We start from the raw sequence: 24,662 nt of genomic DNA, 5'->3' as shown, positions 1-24,662 counted from the left end.
AAGTAAGCAACACGCAAACTTTGCACAAGACGGTGAACGTTAATTCACTATAGAGAAAGTGAAAGTAAAAAAAAAACAAAAAAAACTGACGACTAACGCTGCATTAACGGCGCATATTCTCTCTGAGACAACGAGAGACAAATCTACTCTAACGTATGCTGATAACGGTATATAACTGTCTTAAATTATTCCCTTAATATTTCTCGTGGCTCACATAATGAAAAACAGGAGAAGAAACGTATTTCGCGTTAAATAGGTTGTTTTTGAAAATCAGTGCCTGAAATAAAGCCACTCTGAATTGTCATTGATGACTGCAGTGTTAATATTTTTAATTATAGGCCTATAATTCATTGTATAAATTAATAGACCTGTTTTAAAAACATTTTCAATGAGGAGTAAACTAATAGCCTATTTTATTATCCTCACAGCGCGTCATGCGGTGATTATTGCGGGGCAATAATTTCATGTAATTTAATAATAAAAGTAATCTAATAATAATAATAGGCCTAATAATAAGAAGAATGTAACAGGCCTACATTAATTGGACATGCTAAATCCTCTTAATATTGCCAATTTTTTAGGTGTATCTCTGGCTATCACCGACACATGATACCATGCAAATCAGCACGGGGAGGTTTTCACCCGCAATGTGTGCCCGTGTGTAAATAGTTTCATGAATTATAAAAAAATAAATCTTTTTTTTTTTCGTATTGAAAAAAAGAAAAAAAAAATCCCAACTTTCTCTCTTTTCTATATTCATAAATTACATTACTTTGTAAGTGTCATATTTGGCAGTTGGCATTAGTATATTACTAATTACAATGGCATATGAGAAGTTTAATACCACAGAAAAATAGCATATATTCAATTCATTTAAAAAATACCGTTGGAACTTTCTGCCTCTCTTTCGAAGCTGCTGTATATAAAAAAAACTGATAGCTAAAGTTTAGGCGTTCATTACTTTCAATTTAATTCGTTTTTTAGCACCCCCTCTGAACTGTTATGCCCCCCTTTAGCACCCCCAACAAAAAAATCCTGGAGCTGCCACTGTTGGAGGCTTACAAGAATTGTCAGTACTTACGTGGCATATCCATAAACAGTGTTGCCCAGAGGAGCCAAAGGCTTAATTTCAGATGGAGGACCTCTTTGTTTGTACCTGGAGGATGTAAAATAGCAAAAACACTGAACAGTGTGGAAACATGTAACATTTTCAAAACAATTTCAAGAATCTGGAATTCTAAATAGACATTTTTTAACAAACAAATAGTTGCACAAGATCATCATGTTCCCGCAGGCCTACCATTTCCTGCAGGTATCCAGGAGAATGACATTGAGCTGGGCTTTTCTCTCCTGCATACTGTGCATCACTCTCTGTACGCACAAACAGTTTTCCGTACGGTAGGGTCGTGGAGCGTCAATGGCCACCAGGTAATTTCTGCCGGAGTGCTCGTATCCATGGCCAGCGTAGTAAAAAACAGCTGAAATTGGGGAAAGAGAAAGTGTGTTTTTAATGGTCTACAATATTCAATATGTTTCTGTTTCAGGTCTCTGGTTAAGTACCTTTTATATACAACATTGCCTTTTTTAAATATTTAATGTAAATTAATTACACAGAAATCAACGCATACTTTGATTGTTCAAATAAATTCAAAAATGTTTACAGGAAGCGAGATTCAAATCTAGGGAAACACAGAAAACTGGTGTTGTAACTGTCAAATCTTTCATCTGAAAGGGTAGTGCACTAAAAAATTGAAAATTCTGTCATCATCTACTCACCTCATGACGTTCCAAAATCCGTATGACATTATTTATTTCAAAGGAACACAAAAGAATAATTTACGAATATCTAAACCATAAAAGCATCAAAGTAGTTAATTCGACCTGTGCACTAGATTCCAAAACCATCTTCCAGAACCAGTTGATCTGGTTGCATTGGACTAGCAATGTTAAGCAATTGAATGGCTTTGGAATACAGCACATGAGCCATTATAAGACTTTTACAGTGCTTTTGTGTACTTTTTGAAGCTTGACATCTTGCACTGTACAATTTGTGCTCCACAGAAGGAAGAAAAGAGACATTTGCTAAGTTTGGCAAGACATTAGGGTGAACAAATGATGACAGAATCTTAATTTTGGGGCAAACTTTGGGTTAACTTTCGCGTTTGGTCTCGTTCTGTCCATTTGTTGTGGAAAAATAAGGAAAGTGTGTTCAGCTAAATTTAATTAGTATTTTGTTAGATGGGTATAAAAAAGCCTAGTTTACTGCGGCAGTTGTCATGTAAAGGCCTCCTCGTGTGATGACCGAAGAGTGTAAAGACCATCGACTCTACCGTGCGACTGCACCAGGCTGGGACACCGGCAAAGGATATAAGTATCACTTTTTATTTCTCCTCTTTTCTACTTGTTTCACTTCTGTTTCAGTTTTTATAACCATTTCTCACTATGTGTAATTAAGCTGTTCTTTTTAGCTTGTGTGTTTTATTTCTTAGGATTACTGATAAACTATACTGTCGTGATTTGTATTTGTTATCTATTTTAATTTTAGTTTAATAATGTCTGAATTTATTATGTCTGTATACGTAGGTCTTTTATTAAGTTTGTTTTATTTAATTTGAGTTATTTTAATACTTCAACAAACTAAATGGAAATTAAATATATATATTTTTTTTTTTATTTTTTTTTTAATAAATGTGTATGTATATATATATATATTTATGCATGCATGTATGTGTGTGTGGTTGTACATACATATAGTTGTTGTTTTTTTGGTGTTTGGTTTAGTGTTATGTTAGAATCATTATTATTGACCGGTGCTGGCAAAATGTGTCAGAACGCGCAAATTTTCAAAAATAAGTTCTTTGTATTTTCACATTCTCCATTAAAATACCTTCAAAATGATATATGACTCGCTGGAATCGAATAAAAAAACATGACTGAGCTACATCCGTTTGAAGGCAATAGAAGCAGCAGATCTGATTTTGAGAAAAATCGAGTTAAAAATTCTAAAGCAGAATCACCAAGCAACATTGCATATTTTCCCCCAATTGTTTTCTTAATAATAATTACTATATTATTAATCACAATATAGCAATTTTTATTTTATATTTGTTATTAAAAACAAGAACAAAGATGCAAATAAACAGTATTTAATCAAGAGCAGCGAGTGATACCGTCTTTTCTTTTAATGTAACACTAATCTATATTAAGACCTACTGTAATGCATGGATCAAATATAATGTTACACATCAGATTTTCCCCCAACTATTAACTAAACGTTCATGTCAGTCATAATCAGTGTTGGGGAAAGTTACTTTTGAAAGTAATGCCTTACAATATTGCGTTACTCCCTAAAAAAGTAACTAATTACGTTACTTAGCTACTTTTTATGGAAAGTAATGTGTTACGTTACTTTTGCGTTACTTTTTAAATATGAGCAGGGCTTGATTGTTTTTAATACAAGAAGTTCTAATCATAGCAAATATAAAAGCCCTTTCACAAAAAGTGTAATGAATAAACCTCAGGCTGAAGGAAAAGGAAATTCACATCTGTAAAGTAGAACGCTGGAGAAGAAGATTCAACACTCATCAGCCATAAAAAAACAATGAAGCACAAATGTTAGTTTATCTAAAGTCATTTTTGCTTATTATTATGGTTGAACTGGATCATCAAAGGTCAGCAGCAAAGACATTGGTTAATAAAATGGGATTAGATACATTTGTGTTGTTTAACATTTAATTATTGCAGTTTGCGTCATATTCTGAGTTTGCATTTCACTGTTTTAATTCATTTTGATGAATACTAAATCTGTTTTTTGCGAGTGAGATGAATTAATGCACATTCACATTTAGTCTAGAACTACAGTAACATCATGTTCACACAGCGCACTGTCAGTCAATAAATGGGAAAATAGTAACTGGCGTTATTTTTTTGAAAAAGTAACTCGGATATTTTCTTGTAAATTAAAAAGTAATGCGTTACTTTACTAGTTACTTGAAAAGAGTAATATTATTACGTAACTTGCGTTACTTATAATGCGTTACCCCCAACACTGGTAATAACAGATTATGATGTGAATCTCACCAATACATATTTCGCAATAAAGTAGCTACTTCATAAGGGAGATCGGGCGCTCACGGAAAGGCACGTCTTATGCACTTATGCTTTGCAAATGTCAGTCAGCACGATCGTCATCAGCATTTGAAAATCATATTTCACTTGTTTGGACTCATGTCATCGAGAATTCGATATGAATATTAACAAAGCTAGAATGCTACGCTTTGCAACAATAGACTTACAACTTGTGGTGAGAAGCAGTAGCCGTCGTCCAGAAGTACGCAGAGAAAAAGGTACTCCTCTCAGAAAACGTACAAATAAAGATTTTAGATGTTTAATTACTATTTGGAGCATTGTGATCGCTATAAGAGGGCTTAATAAACAAATTTTTATGAAAACCTTAAATTCGACAACCTCAAAACCTGACATTTTTCACTTCTTTTGCCTGTAGCTCAAAATTAGCCTGTGCGACTCCCGACTCATTTCGCCAGAACGGGTCACATTATACTCTCATAGCTTTTGTTCTTTAATATTTTGGATTGTTTTTAGCTATATTTTTATTTTTTTCATTTAAATGTAACATTTTGAAATTTTGTTGTATGCATCTGTAATTTTTATTTAATTTCTTTATTTTTAAAATGTGTATAGGTAGTATTTATAAAGTTTTAGCTTTTAGTTTTGGATCTGTTTTAATACTACAATTAATTGCTTCTGTTGTCTTCATTTGTAAGTCGCTTTGGATAAAAGCATCTGCTAAATGACTAAATAATAATAATAATAATAATAAAACGCGTGAAGACTACACAATGTTTCAAATGTTGATGATGCTGTGACTAACCATACAGTAAAAAAACTAATTTGAGGAAACTTAAAAGTTTAAGGCAACCAGCTTCAGCAGATTTTTGAGTTTTCTGAACTTGTTTTTTTAAGTTTATACATCAAAAAGTTGAGAAAATCTCAAATTTCCTAAAAAATAAGTTGAGAAAAGTCAAAAATCTGCTGAAGCTGGTTGCCTTAAAATTTGAAGTTCGCTCAAAAGTTTTTTGGGGTTTTTTTACAGTGCATTGCTACGACATCAGCAAAATGTAACCCATATTGACAACAGTACAGACGCAATCAAAGTAATGACTAAACACTTTCGATTTTTCACTTTCTATTGAATACACTGTGTGCCAAAATTATCTTCATTATGAGGCAGTTTACTATACAAGTTTAACAACAGGAAAGTCCAGTGTGGGCAAAGCAATCAGTATAAATCTGTTGGTTAGAAGAATTATAGGTTTCTGGAGATGAAAGCAGCAAGGCACACTACTGCCCACACATCTCTTATCAGCCAATCAACAGACTACAGCATCTCAATGCTACTCTGAAAAAAGTCCTTTGGTTGAAAGTGCTGTGGTTTTTTGACCCATGACATGCACTGATACTGTATCACCGGAAAACAAAGCTTTTTTTTCCACTCAAATGGAACTTCCTCTGTCTCGTCACTGAGACGCTCCAGTTTATTGAGCAAAACTAAAATTTATTTTTTTCAGGAGAATTTCAAATGGACTGTGTAGTGTCCAGCACTGAAAAAAACATCTGTCACAACACTTTCCAGCACAAAACATACACTATGGAGACACAATGGATAGCACTGATAGCCACAACATAATTTCAAATGAGCGTGTTATTGCACATTGCAATTTATTTTAACTCTTTTAATATATAACAAATTTATAACTCTTTTTTGCAGTCAGGGAACCGGAAACTTTCACCTCAAACAAGCCATCGTCATCAGTGCAAACTCTACATCCTGTGAGAGAATTCTAGTTAAAGCAGTCATGTGAAACACACCAGACATTTCCTACCGGCTCCTCCAGCAAACCCACAACATGTGACTCACCATACACTCCACGGTCCAAGAGCTGCAAGAACTTGTCAATGGCAGCCTGCATTTCCTGAAGGGTGAGATCAAGCAGAGAGACCACTCTGAAGCCTAGCTGTTGCAGAAGATTGGCCAGCTCATGAACATCCATGGTGGGCGCCATCAGACCAGGATGGTGATTGTAGTTCAGGTTCCCAATCAGTAATGCCACTTTGTCGGTTGCTAAGGGAAAGAATTTGGTTTCCTTCTTTAAATTTGTTTATAAAGGCATTTTTTAAAACATATTACATTTTATTTTATTATATTTTTTAAATATACCAGTTACATTGATTGCATGGGCAATTTACAAACAGACTTTGTAAAGAAACAAATAGTGTTATTTTTATGCAGAATCTTAAATGCATTGTTAATTAATATTTTTTTAATAATTAATTTCATTTAATTACTGGGTATTACAAGTAATTTACAAACAAAGTTTTTTTTTTAAAAAGAAATATTTTATACATATGTCTTCTATAAGGCGCATATAGCTTTGAATGCAGTTCAATGGAGGATTTGACTTTCTAGGATTTCTTCCATTTCAGCGAACTTTCAAACTTTTAATAATTTCCATAACTGTGGCCAGCCTCAAATTCATTATTTGAAAACTCCCTAATATTTCAAGCTTTTTCCACAACTGTGACAATCCTACATGAATGACAGTGATTGTTTTCTAGGGGAAATATTCAAGGTGGGAGTATTGTGAAACACAGGTAGGTACTAAGTCTATTTTTAACCTGACATGAGCTGAAAAAAGCTTTTGTCTGTGACCTACCCATAAGCGTGGGCGTTGGTTGTTGATCTGGAGGCGCTGTGGGGGAACCAGAGGAAAAATGTTTTGGTGAAAGTTGAAAGAGAATGAAAAATGTTAGCATGCTGCTGGCTGCTACTCACAAAGCCTTTAGCTCGCGTTCTTCCACTAGTTTCACTATGAAAAAAAACCTCTCAGAACGTTAACATTACTTGCGGTCCACAATGTGACAAGTAAAAAGGGAAGTTCTCATTGAGCTGGTTTCAGTCTAACTTTAGTTTTACTCTCATGTATATAAGGACCTGTTTAGACTCAAAATACAATTCAGTTCCTGATTGTTCTTAACTCCTACAAATTGTGGAAAGTACCAGTAATTTGAATCTAGACTGGAACTACACTGAGCACAAAGAATTCATGACCAGCTAAAGACTGGATGGTTTCTTTTATTAATGTTTTCATCAAATTGCTTTTCATCACATAGCAAGCTGCTAAGAAGATCTGACAGTGTTAATGTGCAAGTCAAATTGAATCATGATGGCAAACAAAGTGAGAAAGGATTGTCAAATTTAATGCAAGATCCATTGGTGAGCAAATGATAAATTTCTCCAAATCTGTTCTGATGAAGAAACAAACTCATCTATATCTTGAATGGCCCAAAGATAATTATTTAGCAAATTTTTATTTTAGAGTGAACTATTACTTTAACTATTTTAAAATTATAAAGTAAAATAAAGATAAAAAAGTAAATAAATATATATTAAATAATATATATATATATATATATATTTTTTTTTTTTTTTTTTTTTTTTTTTTTTTTTTTTTTTTTCCATGTTTAAATAAACATGAAAATTAAAAAAATTATGTTGCAGAGATGCTGATAAAGAACAACAATTCCAGAAATAATGCAAAAACAACATATTCTGTATGAACGGCCACTAAAGTCTTAAAAAAACTACTCCAAAATGGAAGCTGTGCACTGAAGGCCAATGATAGGCTTGAAAAGCTTGACATAAACAGCCGTTGGCGGTTCTTACCAATCTCAATCTCAGCTGCTTCTGACCATCTCTCCTCCAAAATATTTGACACAGCACATAGGTATGAGCCCACAGTGTCTGCGCTGGCATTTTCTATCTAAACAAAGAAGACCAAATACAAAACATGATTATTTTAGGCAGCTTCCAACTTCAGTGTGTACCACTGTGTCAGTCATTACAGTCAAAACTAATTGCTCACACTTAAAAACAATGACCCGAACTTGCACATAAAAATTTATCAATACGGCAACAAAACAGCTAGAGACAAGGACTGGTGAGTTGCCTTACCCTAAGTGTTTCTGTGGTCTGCTTAGGAAGGATGCGACCGTTTCTGTACCACTGGTAGGCAGTCGCAGGTTTGCCTAAAGCTGTGCATTTAAGAGTGAAAGCCTCCCCTGGTTTTACTGTTCGGCTTATTGGGTGAATGACTATATGGGGTTCCCCTCTCCATGTGCGAGAAACACCTAAACACAAAGCATCACGTTGTCTAACAGATACTGCAGTCTTAAAACTGTCACAATGAGAAAAACCTTGCAAAATAAATCACTGATAAGTAAATGTCAGTCAGGTTCATGGACTCTTAGGCCAGATGATTAATGCAGCTGCTAATGACAATACAAGATAACGTAAAGTACCTGTTTCATCTAGGATTCTCACTTTTACCCATTCTGTGAACTGATAGTTACAGTACAGGTCGCTCACTCGGCAAATATATTTTCCAGATCTCTGGAGAGAGACGGTGAGCTCAGGCTCCGTCCCACCTGCCACCTGAAAAGATTAAGTAATATGTTATTTGATACATTTGGGTATTCATTCCTCACAATATTAATATAAACTTTAAAAAAAATAAATCAAAGATATAAAAGCTAAAGTCTACAAACCTCTGTCTGTTGTTTGTCAAACCACTGATACTTTAATGCACCAGTCCCTATTGCTTGAACTCTTAAGGTCACCTCATGGTTTGGTGGTACACACACAGACATCGGCTGCTGTAGAATAACAACTTCTGCCCACAAAAAAAACAATATATCATTTTATATACAGTACAATAAAAAATAACTATACATATGAAGAATTCATTTGCAAAAACAGATTCAAATTGTTCAAAAATCATGTTTTTTTTTATCCTGCATTCCAATAAATTTCAATCAAACTGCAGTTGGGTTGTTTTGATTAAATAACAACAACTTAAAAAAAATAGAGCTGACTAACAATAAAACCCAATAAAAACATGATAACAACAAAAAAACGTGATTTATGAAAATGAATAAAAACAGATTTATCTGATTTTGCAAATAACCTTCATATATAGAAGTAGAATTTTCTAAAAGGGATATGGTATATTATACACACCAGTTCTCATGACTGTCGGCGCTACTCTTAAATGTGTAAGGGCCTAGACCGCAGAAGTGCTGCACTTTTAAGGTAGCCAGTCATTTCAGAATTTTACCACCTGTGTAAAATGAAAACAGAAGTATGAATAGTGGCATAACATAACAACAAAAGTGGCATTCAGAATCAAAACAATGATACATGGAGAAAAGTTAAGCAATCCAGAGTTTGGAACAGTTAGCACAGTTAGTGCCAAATGATTAATTATTAAAATAAGCAAATCTATGATGATTTCAACAGTGTTTGTACAGTCATTTCATGCAAAAGTTGACAGCAAATTTGAAATGAATGGGTTCATAACATCTTGTTTATCCTTAAATTTTTACAACACTTTCCAGGGAAATGAGAAGTCTCTTTCACAAATATAGGTTTATTTAAATATTTCAATTTAAATGTCTTTAAATGTCATTTCAAATTTCTCAGTCGGAGGACTTAAAAATCTCATTCTTTAAAATGTCACACCACTTCAATACAATGAAATAATGCATTAGCAATTATATCAGCTTATTAATTTTACCGATGATAAAGCAATTCTCCAATATGTAAACTATAAGGAGACGGGGAAAGTTGTCACATGTTTTACTAAGTATTGGTTTATTTTTTTTTATTAAATTTCTGCATACTGTAGGCATGTGCGGCTTTGGCTAAAAATACTGAAGCATTTTGCCAACGAAAAAAATACTATTCTAAAAACACATGACTTTTTGACCTTTTGTGAAAACATGCACCCATTATTTGGCAAACAGATAATGTAATTAATAATTGTACAAACTGTAACACTTAAAACAACCTGGCCCAAGTTACATTTTTATAACTGTGAAAGCACAAGTTTAAACGTTTTTGTCTGAATGTATGTCAGTGTGGTTTTATGGCGTTCACTTGTTTACACAGCAACTACAGAAAAAATATAATATGGAAATTTTTGTTTGGAGGAAAGAATTTACAAAATGACTCTAATTTAATAGGGGTTTGAATTTTTGGCTCAAAACCTTACAGTTACTTAGGCATAACGCTTCTTAACAACTTCCCTGTGTGACAACCAGTCCCGGACGGTAACAGCATCTAGTTTGTGGCGTCGTTCGCTTGTAGTAGATGTAGAGGGGTGTTACACTCACCTGTCCTAGTGCTCATTGCTGTGTGCTGTGAGCTGTGAATGCCGGCTGACTGCGACTTATATCACACTCCCCTCCTAAAACCCGTCATGCAAACAAACACTGAGCGTCAGCTGTAGCGACGTCTTTGATATTCAACATGCTGCGATAGAACTCGGCTGAAAAATGAATGCTTTCCCGTAATAATGACAGACTGGCCCTCCCACTACCGCTGTGCTCAGTGTAGATGCGCCCTAAACATCAGTAGGCCTACAGTAGACTTCAAATATTTTCATTTCTTCGTCAGGTTAATGATACGCTGACGTCATATTGAAAGCAACTAACAATCCTGAGCTGGAAAGATGATTGATTATTGGTAGGTGTATGAGTTTACTAGAAATAACATAACCAGTTTTATATTAAATAATATTTCTTGTTTTAGGTAAATGTTATAATCATAAATGTATATCATTTTTATTCATAAATTTAAAAAAAACGGCCTCAAAGAAGTATAATATTCGGTATTTAGCCTATTTCTTTTATTTCTCGTCTCCATGCTCTCAGCACTTTATCGTTGCTTTTAAAAGTGACATAAAAATACAAATGCCACATAAATGGTTTGCAATGCAATCTTATTAAGTTATTATTATTATTATTACTTATACTACTTCTAATTTGGCATCCAACTGAAGTCAATTCAAGTCAATTCCCAAGTAATTTTTTGTAAATTAAGTGTGACTGAATGTCACGCTATTTATTTATTTTTTTGTTTGTAGTTGTGATCTGTTATTTTGATCCCCTTTTTGTTTTTGTATTGCCTTACTGTCAGCAATGAAAAAACATTGATGATATAGTTGATTACTGTGATGCAATATTTCAAAACATTAGACTGGCTTTACCCTTTACAACATCACAGATACACTTACAGTTTTAAAATCAATGCCTTATTTTTATGTTTCTATGTGTTGTCAGCACTTTATCATTGCATTTAATTCTATATTCTATATTCATTATTAATTTAATGATGTTACACTCGAGTTTACATCTCTGTTATTATTATTTGTAAGCATGTGTTTCATCTCTTGTTTGAATGATGCACGGTATGTTTGTGAGAGTGGTTGCTTGACAGCATGTAATCAGAGCCCTTTTATGATTGGAAAATGATGCAATGACACATGACCGGTGGGAAAGGTTGTTGACTGCTATGGGGAGGGTGTACAGACAGAGTGACATAGAGGGGGCTGTCCTAATTAAACCTGGGCCATGCTTTGAGCTTGTCCGGAGAGCTGTCATCAAAGGGCCACTTGCATCAGATCACTTTCACCACACCACATATGCATTTGGCTAAATTTCTACAAACACTGGATCATTTATATGTATGTTAAAGTATCCCTATTCAGCATGATCAATCAGTAAAAGAGATAATTACCTAATTTCATGAGGCTGGCAGATAAGGAATGATTAAAGAAGAAGATATTTTAGATTTTAACCTGCACTTGGAAGTTTTTGCTGTATTTTTCTTAGACACTGCTTTCAAGTGGCTTCAGAGCAACGGCTAGTTGTGGAAAATGTGATGTGCTCTTGCACCTATTTGTAGGCCTGCTATAAATAGGGTCCTGCTGGCAACACATGCTCTGCTGTGATTGACAATTCTTGTGCTACTGGGACAGCAGGCTCCAAAGAAAAGGCAAAGAAACATGCTAATGGTGAGTTCTTTAAGTGTTATGCTGTTTTGTCAAACAATTCAAAGTTCAAACTATATGTGTTGGTTTGCAATCAAATACTGTGTTTGACCAAATTGAAATTAGCAGACAGCAGTTCCTATTTATAACTTCTCTGTTCAAATGGTTTGCTTGTTGAGACTAGCTGCCCTCAAAACAGAATGGTTCTGTTTAAACTATATTTTAAAATGTTGGTTACATATTATTAATATTGTTATTACTTTCAGTGTTTGTATTTCTCAGTTTGATTGATTTGTATTTTTTGCTTTTTTAGTAGTTCTCCAAATAGTTACGAAGTGGAACTTTACATTTTGGTTCCAATCGCCCAGAGACCGATCTGAATTTTATTCAGCAGAAACACTGAAACCCCACTTAAAGACCCTGGTGGTTTTTTTGGACTGTTGAAGTTATTACTTTTGGACAATGACATCCAGGAGGCCCATGACCCGCTCTTACTCTGGAAATGGGAGATCGGGAAGCCAAAATGGGGAGGATGTTTCATCAGCAAGTGGAAGGTCAGAGAGCTGCAACTACCTCTCCAACGTTAGGCCTGAAAACAGGTAAAAATTTGTCAGATTTGATTGAGGACGCTTTTCTGCCTTGTTTGATTTTGAAAAACCTGTCTGCTTGTGTCAGAGTTATCCAAACCTCCAATTTGGAGATGTTGATTTTGAGGTTTATGATGGTTTTTAGGTCTAGAAATGAATCGTGTTTTTAATAAATATCTTGGAAATACATAACTGCAGTATTTTACTAATAAATATAATAAAAAATGTATAAAAATGATATTTAATATTAATGGTATATAATTTGATTTGAAAAACTGTCTTTGGTTAGAACAAGATCATTGGTTTTTATGTTAAAAAAAATCCCCTATTCTGATACTTTATTTTATCAAATGAAATGCCATTTTAGCACACATCAACTTAAATACAATCACAAAATCCAATTTTCATTAGTTTAATGTTTTTTCTTTGTTGCTGCTGAAATACTGATGTAACTGTGGTTAACACATTGGTTGTATTGTGTTGGCTCAACTAAGAGAGACCACAACATTCTCCCCTTTAGCAACAGCGTTTACTGTAAGATGCTCCTGGCTGTGATTAAAATCAGGGTCACACAGTCACTAGTCCCTAGTTTAGATGTTCTTGATTTTGATTTGCCTCTTTTCTAAATAGCTTTTCAACTCACAGGTATTCAAACTACAGGCCGTCGAGGTAATAAAAGCTTCCCAAAAGGTCAATCCCAAACTAACTACAGTTCAAATAACAATTTCTATTCCCCAAAATGCCTTTCTGCTTTGGTTTGTTTTACAATTTCAGAAATACCAAATTAAAGCCAATTGCATTTGATTGCAACGTGATCAATACTGTGACCCACCCAAATAACCACTGTATATTGTACGTGAAAAAGTACATTATAAATGATACCAAAACAAACATTTACAAGTTAATATTACAAGGCTAAAATAATATCCTCTCACCCTGTTAATACCTTGCAGCCTTTCCTCCCAATGACACCAATAATTATGATTTTACGTTTTACTACTGATATTCATAATACACTTTCGTGTCTGTTGCTTTAGGTTATTAATTTATTGATTTCTATAATAATGTTTGGATTAATTTTATATAATATATACTATTTTACCTGAAATGGGGATTAATGAGTTGACAAATTTGTATTGGCCATTTCCAGGAGTACATTATGTACAGTCATGGCTCAATTGACTGAAGAGACCCAACCATGTTTTGAGACCACCATAAAATCGAAGGCAGTGTCAGAATCATGCAATGTCAAGTTCTCTTGTGTGGTCACAGGTAAGCTGCTTTATGATTATGAAAATAAATGAAAATACTGAATGCAAGCTTGAAACATATATATATATATATATATATATATGTATGTTCTATAACATATAATCATATTTGGTGTGTAAAGTCTGCATGTATGTTTTTTTTTTCTCCAAAATATACAATTATGATTTTCTAGGTTGAATTAATGTTCAGTATTATAATACCATTACTATTTCCATTTATAAAGGCAAACTTCCTTAATTTTACTCACATTTTTCACAAGGTTACCCGGCTCCTGAGTTGACCTGGTACAAAGATGACATGGAGTTAGATCGATACTGTGGTCTTCCCAAATATGAAATATTTCGCAATGGAAAAATTCACACACTCCACATCTACAAGTATGACCTGACTGCTTATTCTACATGTCTGCGCATTTCTAAAGAAATACATTTCATACATTCTCATCCAAATCAATGCTTTTATTGTTAACACAATGACTATTAACTACATTTCTTCATTTGGCAGCTGTACAGAAGATGATGCAGCCATTTATCAGGCCTCAGCGAGGAACAGTAAGGGCATCGTCTCTTGTTCTGGGGTGCTGGAGGTGGGCACCATGAGTGAGTACCTGATCCATCAAAGGTTCTTCGCCAAACTGAAACAGAAGGCAGAGAACAAGCGACGAGAGCTGGAAGAGAGTCGACGTCGGGGTAAGGAGAACATCAAGAAGGAACAATTAAATGTGATTAACCAGGAACGCTTACTAAGGAAGCGTAGGTTTCCTGCTGGGAACGACACCCTGAGCTCTTCTCCCATAACCCAGGATGGAGAGGAGAACGAGAGCTCCCAAGGGACAGATGAAGAGCAGCCTGCAATCATAGATGATAAGTCTGATAATATTATGGTACAGGCTTCTGTAGGAATAACAGAGATGAAAACAGAGAATGGTAATGAGAAACTCAACCGTTTCTGTGATCCAATGGAGGTGATCTCCACAAAGCAGTCTGCCAAAGAGAAACCGGGTGAAAAGAAGATGCATATTACCAATGGATTTGATGAGGTGGGTGTTATTAAAACCACCCAGAGCAACAGAAAACAAGGTGATGCTAATGAAGGAATAAGCCTGGCAAAATACTTAGCTGAGTCTGTGCAGTCACAAGCTGCTGAGGAACAACAGAGTTCTGCAAAGTCACAGGAGACCATGGAGGTCGATGTTAGACCTGTCCAAGAAAAAGAACTAGAGCTGGAGATAGAAAGGGAAAGATTAAAAGAAGAGAGGAACCGTTCACGAGAAATTGAGCGGGAGAAAGAACGAGAGAGATCCAAAGATAGAGAACGAGAGAAAATTAGGCAAACAGAACAAGAACAAAGAGCTACATCTGGGCCTTCAACCAAAGCCGCATCACACAAAGAGCCAGAACCTCAACACAAGTCAACTCTAAGCTCGGTTTTTCACTCCCTAAAGGACATATTCTTTGGCAAAAGCAAGAAGTTAGAGACAGCAGAAACCACTAAGAGAACTAGTGAAGTTATCATAGAAAAAGAAATTCCACAACACCTTACTCCCTCACAAACACCTCCTCAAGAGTCTTTGGTCTATAGTGAGGCCTTCAAGCTTGAGGCACCAAAGCTGGTCCAGGAATCATCTCAAATGGTGGATTTGGAAGTAAAAACAAAGCCTTTACCACAAACACAAGACTCAATCGTCCCTAATGATATCATAAACTCCAATTCAGATGAACATATTTCTGAATTTCATGCAAACAAACTTGAGGATGTGTCTCCCACCCCTGAAAGAGAGCATGTTGAGAGCATTGGAGCAACACTTAGACTTTCTTTAGGGGAGAATAAGATGCCAAAGGACGAGAGTAGTCCAGAGGAAGTCCCACAGATTGATCAATCCCTGATTCTCAAGGTGAGTTCATCACACCTCTCACTTTACAACCTGCCGGTTTTGTCCATCTGTAGTGCAGGGCTTCCTGCACCACAGCACATGGCATTTATTTATAGAGAGTACATTTGTGCGACAAGACTTGAGTTTAATTACACCAGTCCATAGCCAAGATGATGACACTAACTACACCCAAGAGAACACAGTAGGCAACTTTGAGATTATTTGGTCTTTGGCTTCTCATGTAAGGATAGAAGGTGTCAGCGTTGTTCTTATAGACTATTTTCTTGGCAAAACTGCAGCCAGAGTGTTTGCGATACAGGACACAAATAAAGCGGGGTATAAAGTCTGAGAGCACTAGTTAAAATGTTTCTATTTTGTTTGTTTTTTTCTAGTTAAATACAATTTTAATTACAATATTGTACAATGTAATATTATAAGCATAACAGCTTAAGAAAAATGTTTGTTTGTGTGTGTGTGTGTGTACTGTGATGTTTTTTTTCTAACTTAAATTCTACATTTAAATTTTCAATGTTGTCTTAAAATACTGGACTCCACTGCATGAAGACTACAATTCAAAAGATTCAAAAGATTTTTTATGTTTTTGAAAGAAGTCTCTCATGCTCACCAAAGCTGCATTTATTTGATAAAAAATACAATAAAAACAGTAATACTGTGAAATGTTATTACAGAATTAAAAAAGTTTATTATATTTATTATATATACTGTATATTTATTCCTGTCATGGAAAATATGAATTCACTACTCCTTCTTCAGTGTGAGATGCTTATTAAAAGTATTTATTTAAAAAGTAAAATTTAAAAATCTTGCTGATCTAACTTTTCAGTTCTCACAACAATTTTTTCTGTGCTCTGCTTTTGTGTTATTTACGGCTCTCTCCCAGGACTTTGAAAAAGGGCCACTGGCCCTTTAAAAAGACAATCAATAATGCACATAGCTGAGTGAGTGAGCATAGCTGGAATTTTAGCTTAAATGGAATAGTTAGAGAATGTGTTTTCATGCGTCACCAGACCTTAAGAACAACAGAATGCCATAAGGAAACATGACAAATTCACTTTGAAGAAATCGTATTTACTCATTGGGACCAACTAGTATTCAACCTGAAAGGGAATTTACTATACATTGTCATTTTAAATGGACATGTTTTCAAGGTCAGGACCTGATGAAGGACAGTTGCTGGACACTAAGACAAGAAGACAAAACCTCTTCACATTTTCCAGATTCTTTGGTTCCCCGTGTCTTGAAATAAACCTGTTTCTAATCTGTGCTGAGGGAAGCCATACCATACAAAGAGAGTTCACTGACTGCTAAACTTGTATACATTATGTCAGAGAAACCAAAGTCAGCTGACAATTCACCATTGATAAAACTTTTCCACTTGCATGTAAAACCTTTGTCTCTCTATGTATAATGTATGACTAAGTGCCCAACATGCCCTATTATTCTTGTTTTTAGATTTTATTACAAACATGTTTACTTACTGTGCATGCAACTGTAGACAGTAGTTGAGCTTCTTTCTTGGCAAGAATGTGCACATGGCAGAGGTTCTGTTAGCCATCACATGATTTTTAAAATTCCATGGCTGAAGATTAGAGAGAAATGAGGCTGTTAGAAAGGCATGTGGAACCACAGTGATTTCATCATCGCTTAAAACCAGACACGGCTGAATGATAATAATGAATTCATGTTTGTTAGCCAACAGGATGAATGTCACCTTTAATTGATTCACATGTGCTCTACAGTCTCAGACAGGACAAACATGTGATAGCGTTGCACCTGGCATGTAACACATTCAGCTGTTTTATTTCCTATGTAATGTGGAAGTGCAACCACCCTAGCGTCTCGTGGGAAGTTAATGTTAGTTGTTGTGGTGTGTCAGTTAGAGGAACCCTGCACATTCATCTGAATCACAACAGAAGAACTTCTGTTAAAAGAAAGCTCTTGTAGGAACAGTCTATAAATGTGACAAGCTACTTCTGTCACTACTAAAATGCCACTCCATCTTCAGTTTTTTACATTTAGATGTTTCAATAATCATAACATTATAACACTGTAAACTGATTATGTTGTAATATGTAATATACAATGTAATATGTTTATAAAAGTGAAGTGAAAGTGACATATATATATATATATATATATATATATATATGGTTTAAAGTTATTTATATAGCTATTTAAATAGTTATAACTATATATATATACATTTATATAGTTGCCATGAAATGAATATTGTAAACAATTCACATGTCACTATAGTACATATCACTTCCCACAATGAAACAAAGAATTGTGGCAAAATCTTTTTTTTTTTCCTAAGCTAGAATGCTACTCATTTTATTAGAAAATTAAAAACATTGGCATTGGGTGTATACTGATCATTAACTTAAACTTCAGTAATATTAAGTGTTTTACTAATGTGGTTTTGTGGTGTTAGTTATATCATATGTCACTAGTCATGCAGGGGTGTTGTCAAGTTGACCTGACAGCTCGTAAATAATATGTTGTTTTCCTTCTACATACATGGAAAGTTGCACAAGATTGGTAGTCTGAGTGTACAAATTTGTATATAGTTTCCAATATAACAGCTTAAAAAACAAGTAAACAAACCAAATGACAAAAAGTTAAGATGTATGCTTACTCAATAAATACAACATTTTATATAAAAAATCATGACATACTATACATCAATGATCAAAATTCAGAGGAAATCTAAGATTTATAAAAACTTCTGCCTCAGTAATTGATTTTATGATCTTAGGAGCAAATCAATCAAAGTGATTAATTACGCTTTTTTTTACTTTTTTATTACTATCCCATAATTAATATCCTATTCTATAAACATTAAGATCCAGTGCATGCCAAGAGGACAATCTAAAACTGTACAATCTGTGCAGTGAATTCAGTGTTGTGAAGCCAACATGTTATTAACAAGCAACTGTTTATGTCTTAAGGCTACAGGTGACCATACTAAACGTGACATGGATATTCCTGGCTCTGTGGGCTTGGCCAATCCTCCATTCGAGACTGAAAGGCTGGAATTTACCTATCCTGTGGATGAGGTCATGCGAGGTGCTGAGGAAATGCATATTTTAGAGGAGCAGGGGGGCTCCGCAGCCCCTCTGACAGACCTCATCATGGCAGACCTGGAAAGCACACAGTGTTGTGAGAGCCAGCCAGAGTCTCAGCTTTCACAGCTTGTCGACTTTGTCCCTACCGAAGTGCATACTGAGTCCCAGTCAGTGGAGCTGAGGGCAAAAGAGAGTAAAGAGCCAAACGAGAAAGTAATTCCTCATATGGAGGAGGAAAGTGTTATGAAAACGCTAGAGGGAGGTTCCCTGACAGGGAAAAATACAGAGGAGATGAATAGTGCAATAGAAGGGAAATCTTACACTCTAGGGGAAAATGAGTCCGTGAGTGACTTTGTCATAAAAGAGTCAGTCCTTCCTGTAGTTGTAGTGAATGAAAGAGAATATGAAATGAATTATCAAAATTCATTGTCGCCAGCATTGGGGCTAAGTCAAGAAGGGGCTTCCGTCGCTCTTGTGTCTGAGAGTGCAATGGAAATTGATTTTAAACCAGAAGAAAAATCGATACTAGCACTAAATGTTAGTTTAACAGAGAATAAAGAAGCTGCAGCTGACTCTGCTACAGTGAATTATTTTAATATGGAAGATAATAAAAGCATTCCAAGTCAGGGTAGGAGTGCTGAAGAAAAGGGAAAAGATAGTGGTGAAGAAAAGATTGAGGAAAGCACTGAGGGAAAAGACAATGTTAATGCTGAAAAAATAAAGGATGATTCCAGTCAACCAAAGAAAGGTGATGTTAAGACTAACAATAATGTTGTTCCAGAGACAGAAGCATCTGTTTTAACTCCAGAGATGGAGATCCCCAAAAGTCCAAGACGAGGTGAAAATGAGGTTATAGAAACTCAACCGAGGCCACAAAAAGTAGATAAACCAAAACTCCTTACAAAAGCACAAGCAGAGAGACGTTTGACCGAGAAGGACCAACCATCAGTCCAACCAATCATAATACTCCCTGATACAAGAGAAACTGTCATCAAGAATGTGGCAAAAAAGAGATATACGCCACTCATCCCTGAAATCAAGGTCACATTGCCAGAAAGAGTCAAACGTGAAGAACCTGTTATTGCACCTAGAAGTGAAATTCTGAAATTAGAGCCTGAGAGAGTTATGCAACCTTTAACACAAGAGGTGGCACAGATATTTCGAGAAAAGGAAAGACAAATGGATGATGCCACTAGAGCATCAGGTGAATCAACCTCCAACAGCGCCTTAGTTATTCCAGACCTTTTGGGTGTGGCAAGGAACACTCAATCATCACCTTCTGTGGAAAGAACACAGGAAATTAAACCACAAAATCTAGAAGCAAGAGTGAGAGGAGGAGAAGAACTAGGAAGTATAAACACTGGGCGGGGCAGGGAAGATGAGAGTAATATCCCTATAATCAACATAGCATGTGCTGATGACAACACAACCCCTCTTGAACAAGAGCAAACTCACGGCCACCCCTCACTTCCTGGCATAGTAATCTCACAAGATATCCCTCAAGATATTCCTCCCATTTCTGTCACAAATGCAGAAAGGCACACCGATAACAAAAAAGATGACTCTGACACTTTAGTTACTATGCTGAAAAGTGAAAGCAATCAACATGGTCCAGTTGCTACTTCTGAGAAACCAAGAGAGCAGCTCATGTCCCAGCTCATGAGTCCTGATATGTCTACAAAAACTCTGCCTAGTATTACTAACCAAGACCCAGATAAGGTTCCCCAGCCGAAAGACACTAAAGTAGAATCTGAATCTGACAGACTTCAAAAAGACAAACCTTCCATAGAGAAACTTAGCCTAACAACCCCTGTGGGACCTACACTCCCTCCACTAAGTCCTGCCAGTTTGCGAAGGCTAATGGCAAAGAATAACCCAAACTTAGAGAATCAGGGGTCCATCTCAGCTGCATCAGTGGATGGAAGTGAGAAGAAAGGGGAAGAGAGTGGAGGAAGTACACCCACATCCACTCTGTCCTGTGAGAGTAGCCCAAAGATGAAGCGACGAGACAGTCTAACCCTAATACCCTCAGCCACCCCCGAGGAGCTGGCTTCTGGTGCTCGCCGCAAAATCTACCTCGCCAAAACCAAGTCTGAGGATGAGGGATCTGACACGCAGGGTAAGAGGGATAGTCCGTATATGTCGCCCAGTCAGGCTCGTAGGGCGGCTTTCCTGCAACTTCAAAGTGGGCAGCAAACACCACCCACAGAAAGACGTTCGCCATTGATGGCCCGACGCAAGGCCACGCTGGAGGTGCCGAAACCTAAGGAGGAGATGGCAGAGGTGACAGACAGCACAAAGACAGAAAGCAAACCAGCAGAAAAGGAGAAGCTGGACCCCTTCAAAGGTAACACATATGTATTTTTATACTGGTTGATTGTTGTTGATTGCAGTTTTTCCAGCAGGAACCTTTCATATCTATTAAAAAGATCGTCAAACCTGCACAAGAAATAACTAACATTTCTGTTAACTGGCCAATATTTATTGACCGATACTGATAATATCAAAACGTAAGCCTGAGGTGACAGGTTCAGATCCCGGACAAGCCCCCAATTTTTGATACTATTCAAGTTTGACACCAACACAAGAAGCCATTAAAATATTTGTATATATCTTTATGCATGACATTTGTTTGTATTTAGGCCTTGCTTATTCTCCTACTTTCTAAGCAAGTGTTCTAATTTTGCACTGTTCAGACATTATCAGGTTGACACCAAGATGTAGGGAGATGTCTGATATGTGTTTATGGGAAGAGTAAACACTACATATCTTTACCTTGTTGCCTCTGTCAAGTTACCCCTGATCCTCTTTCCATTCAGCTCCTCAGGTTATCCGCAAGATTAGGGGAGAGCCCTTCTCAGATGCCTCAGGCCACTTGAAGCTGTGGTGCCAGTTTTTTAACATTCTTAGTGACTCCATCATCAAGTGGTACAGAGACGAAGAGGAAATTGTAGAGATGGAAAGATGGTAAATTCCCCTGCAATCTTTCAACACAGCCAAAAAAACTAAACCAAGCTTAAAACAATAAGGTAAAAAGGACAGTGAGATTTCAGTTTAAAAGTTACTGTTGATAGAAAAATGCTAATGCAGTATATGGAAAAAACATAAAAAGACCAACACAACTTGGAAAAGTTTATTGATACAGTACCTTACAGGCATTTCTCCACATATTTGAACAAATGCCCGAAATGTTGACATATAACAAATATTTCGCTATGACAGTGTGCATATTTTACTGCTTATTATACCATAAAAGGCGTTTAACGCTGTAAATCTGAAAAGTTATTAGCAATATTATTAACTGATTTGTGGACTTGTCATTCACTTATTTGTATTTGAGCATGAACACCACAGCTGTTACTGGTGAGGCTCTAGTCAGTATGTAACCCAACACTGCTCAATTGCACCATCAGGGGATATTAAAATCTAAATTTGTTTCTCACAGTGCTGTATCAGCACAATGACGCCGTACTCGCACGCATACACCCTGAAATGCGTCATCTGTCCTTGTGTTTGTAACACACTGCCCTCAAGTAGCTGTAAATTTGTGCCACTTTCCATTAACAGAGCATAAATTAGGGTTGTAAAAAAGTGTACAGTATGTATATACAGTATGTACTGTATGTAGGTATGTGTATATGTATATAAGACTAATAACTTCTTCAACGTTTTATGCTTGGTCCATTTACTATGCTTTTACTCTATAATTTACTCTAATGCTTCAAAGTATATTAGGATATCAGTGTATTTTGAATAATTGTGAAGTGCCTTTGATTACATTTCATTTACATCTCTTCCTCTCTCTCTCAGTGCTGGGGATGAGAGTCCAGTGGCCCTGGCCATAGTCCAGGCTTCCAGCAGAGACTGTGGAGTATACGGCTGCTCAATCAAGAATGAATACGGGACTGACGTCACAGATTACTTACTCAGCGCAGACAGTAATTTATAACTCATTGGTCAATTAATAAACAGAAATCTGCTAATGTATTATTTTTTATGTTCACTTTGACATTGTTTCTTTTTTGGGCAGTCCTGGCAGAATTTTTCTTAAAGGACGATTTAGAAGGTAAGATTTCTGGAGGAAATCAAACGTGTCAATTGCAAATTATACTTCAAGATTTTTGATGTATATCTATGTTGAATTTTCTATGCTGTATTCCCATCATCTCAGTTGGAGAAGAGATTGAGATGACACCAATGATGTTCACCAAAGGCCTAGCAGACTCAGGTTACTGGGGTGATAAATTCTTTGGTCGCATCATGACAGCAGAGGTACAGATTGGAGAGGGATGCGTACACAAGACCTGCAGGGCAAAGGTCATCTATGGTTTGGACCCTGTCTTTGAGTCAGGCAGCACATGCATCACTAAAGTAAGAAATCCCATCGCATATGGGGCCAAGGAGGACAGCAACCTGGCTGAGAGAAATCTAGAGATCACCAAACAGGTTAAAGTCTTACTGGATCACAATTTATATTATATTCAATTTATACTGACACAGCAAAAACTATAAAAAGGAAACATTGGGGAAAGTGGTTATTTATACTGCCAAGCTCCAAAAAGGACCACAAGAAGTATTATAAAATTGGTCAGTACAAAGGTGGTCAAGTTCAAAACCTTATTTGTATTTTTTAAACTTGTACATTAGATGATTGATCATGATGTGGCAAGAACCAGTGAGATTTGATTTTAATTGTGAATAATATTTGAAATATTCAATCATTAGCACACAAGTCATACATTCATTTTTGATACTCTTGTTTTTTAAGGTCTTTTTGGATCTTGTAGTATAATTGTATGGAAAAAGAGAAACTCTATTATATATATTTTTACCACAGTTATTTTCAGTTTATATTTTTTTCAAGTAAAAGTTTTTTTGTTTTTTTCTAATTCTCAGGACTGTAAAATCCAAAACACCGTTCGGGAGTACTGCAAAATATTTGCAGCTGAGGCCAGAGTAATCGAGAACTTTGGATTCTCATTAGAGTAGGTCTATGAAGTAATACTGACTAAAAGGCATTTCTATGTAATGCATGTGGCTACAAATAAGAGATAATGTCAAAATTATATAATTTCAGTCTTCTTTGCTTCTCTGAATAAATTTAGTGTCATCCCCCTTCATCTGATGTATCGACCTGCCAATACAATTCCATATGCAACAGTAGAGACTGATCTGAATGGTGTGTATGTGAAATACTGTCTGATGGACAGCACAGGAAGACTGATAGCCAGAGCCACCTCTGAGGTGGAACTGAAGTGTTGCACTTTCCAGCACTGGATCCATCAATGGACCAATGGAAACATCCTGGTTACCCGGTTAGAAGGTAAAAGAGATATTTACTTCACATGTACTTTTGAGTAAGTTGCTAAGTACTATATTTTTAAGGATTCCAAAATATATATAAATATAATAGTATAAAATAAACTCTTGTGTGTTTCAGGTGTCGATACAAAGATTACAAGCATTGAAATAGTTACAAAGTCTAAAGGGTTTGTATATTTTACTATGAGATTATAATGTTTACCCATTTTTCTGATATTTCTTCATTTTTTTTTATTGGAGAGACTAATATTGTCATGTCTGCTGCAGGTATCAAGGCCTCACAGATAAAGGATCTCCAAAGATAATTGAGCAGTTCATTACTCAACATCAGTGTAATTATTATTGTGGACTTTTGGGCCTAAGACCCTTAAAGCCAATGGAATCTCTACAACAACCTAAAATAAAGACCTCCAGGAGCCCTCTACTGGCCCGGAGGGGTGTAACAGGTTCATCCAGCCCTCAGCTTCAGAAGAAAGGAACTAGCCCACAGTCCACCAGGAAAGGCACGTCTAGCCCCAAAGTGGTTAAAAAGACAGGTGAAGATGGGGAGAGCAATTCCACCACCAAACACAAAGCTGTGGAGGTCCCAAAAACTGTCAGGATGAGGTAG

At 35.9% G+C, this 24,662-nt stretch overlaps 2 protein-coding genes across 3 annotated transcripts in view; one reads left to right on the top strand and one right to left on the bottom strand.

The window, feature by feature from the left end:
- LOC306888085 (mucosa-associated lymphoid tissue lymphoma translocation protein 1-like) overlaps positions 1-12,436 on the bottom strand; it is a 23,704-nt gene extending 11,268 nt beyond the window's left edge. Inside the window, exons 1-11 of one of the 2 annotated variants that reach the window (XM_079446224.1) lie at positions 12,405-12,436; positions 10,252-10,325; positions 9,098-9,197; positions 8,626-8,750; positions 8,380-8,512; positions 8,033-8,208; positions 7,745-7,841; positions 6,735-6,770; positions 5,939-6,142; positions 1,301-1,478; positions 1,082-1,156 (exon numbers count right to left, since the gene is read on the bottom strand). In XM_079446224.1, coding sequence (XP_079302350.1) covers positions 1,082-1,156; positions 1,301-1,478; positions 5,939-6,142; positions 6,735-6,770; positions 7,745-7,841; positions 8,033-8,208; positions 8,380-8,512; positions 8,626-8,750; positions 9,098-9,107 — 1,034 coding nt within the window. In that variant the 5' untranslated portion in view covers positions 9,108-9,197; positions 10,252-10,325; positions 12,405-12,436. Of the gene's footprint in view, positions 1-1,081; positions 1,157-1,300; positions 1,479-5,938; positions 6,143-6,734; positions 6,771-7,744; positions 7,842-8,032; positions 8,209-8,379; positions 8,513-8,625; positions 8,751-9,097; positions 9,198-10,251; positions 10,449-12,404 lie in introns of those variants that run through there. The other variant, XM_079446225.1, reaches the window with a different exon arrangement.
- Positions 11,859-24,662, top strand: LOC306888083 (alpha-protein kinase 3-like; the record flags this gene model as incomplete). The annotated part of the gene is made up of 15 exons (XM_079446214.1): positions 11,859-11,933; positions 12,223-12,508; positions 13,142-13,165; positions 13,647-13,768; positions 14,028-14,145; positions 14,273-15,662; positions 18,614-21,077; positions 21,550-21,697; positions 22,541-22,668; positions 22,761-22,796; positions 22,902-23,176; positions 23,627-23,715; positions 23,836-24,053; positions 24,171-24,219; positions 24,320-24,662. The coding sequence occupies exons 2-15, from the start codon at positions 12,372-12,374 to the stop codon at positions 24,660-24,662; spliced, it is 5,541 nt and encodes a 1,846-aa protein (XP_079302340.1). The 5' UTR covers positions 11,859-11,933; positions 12,223-12,371.

Source organism: Barbus barbus (assembly GCF_936440315.1).
Source record: "Barbus barbus genome assembly, chromosome: 22".
Classification (NCBI taxonomy): Eukaryota; Metazoa; Chordata; class Actinopteri; order Cypriniformes; family Cyprinidae; genus Barbus; species Barbus barbus.
The sequence above is the reverse complement of the archived record's forward strand: the minus strand, read 5'-3'. Positions and strand labels throughout refer to the sequence as shown.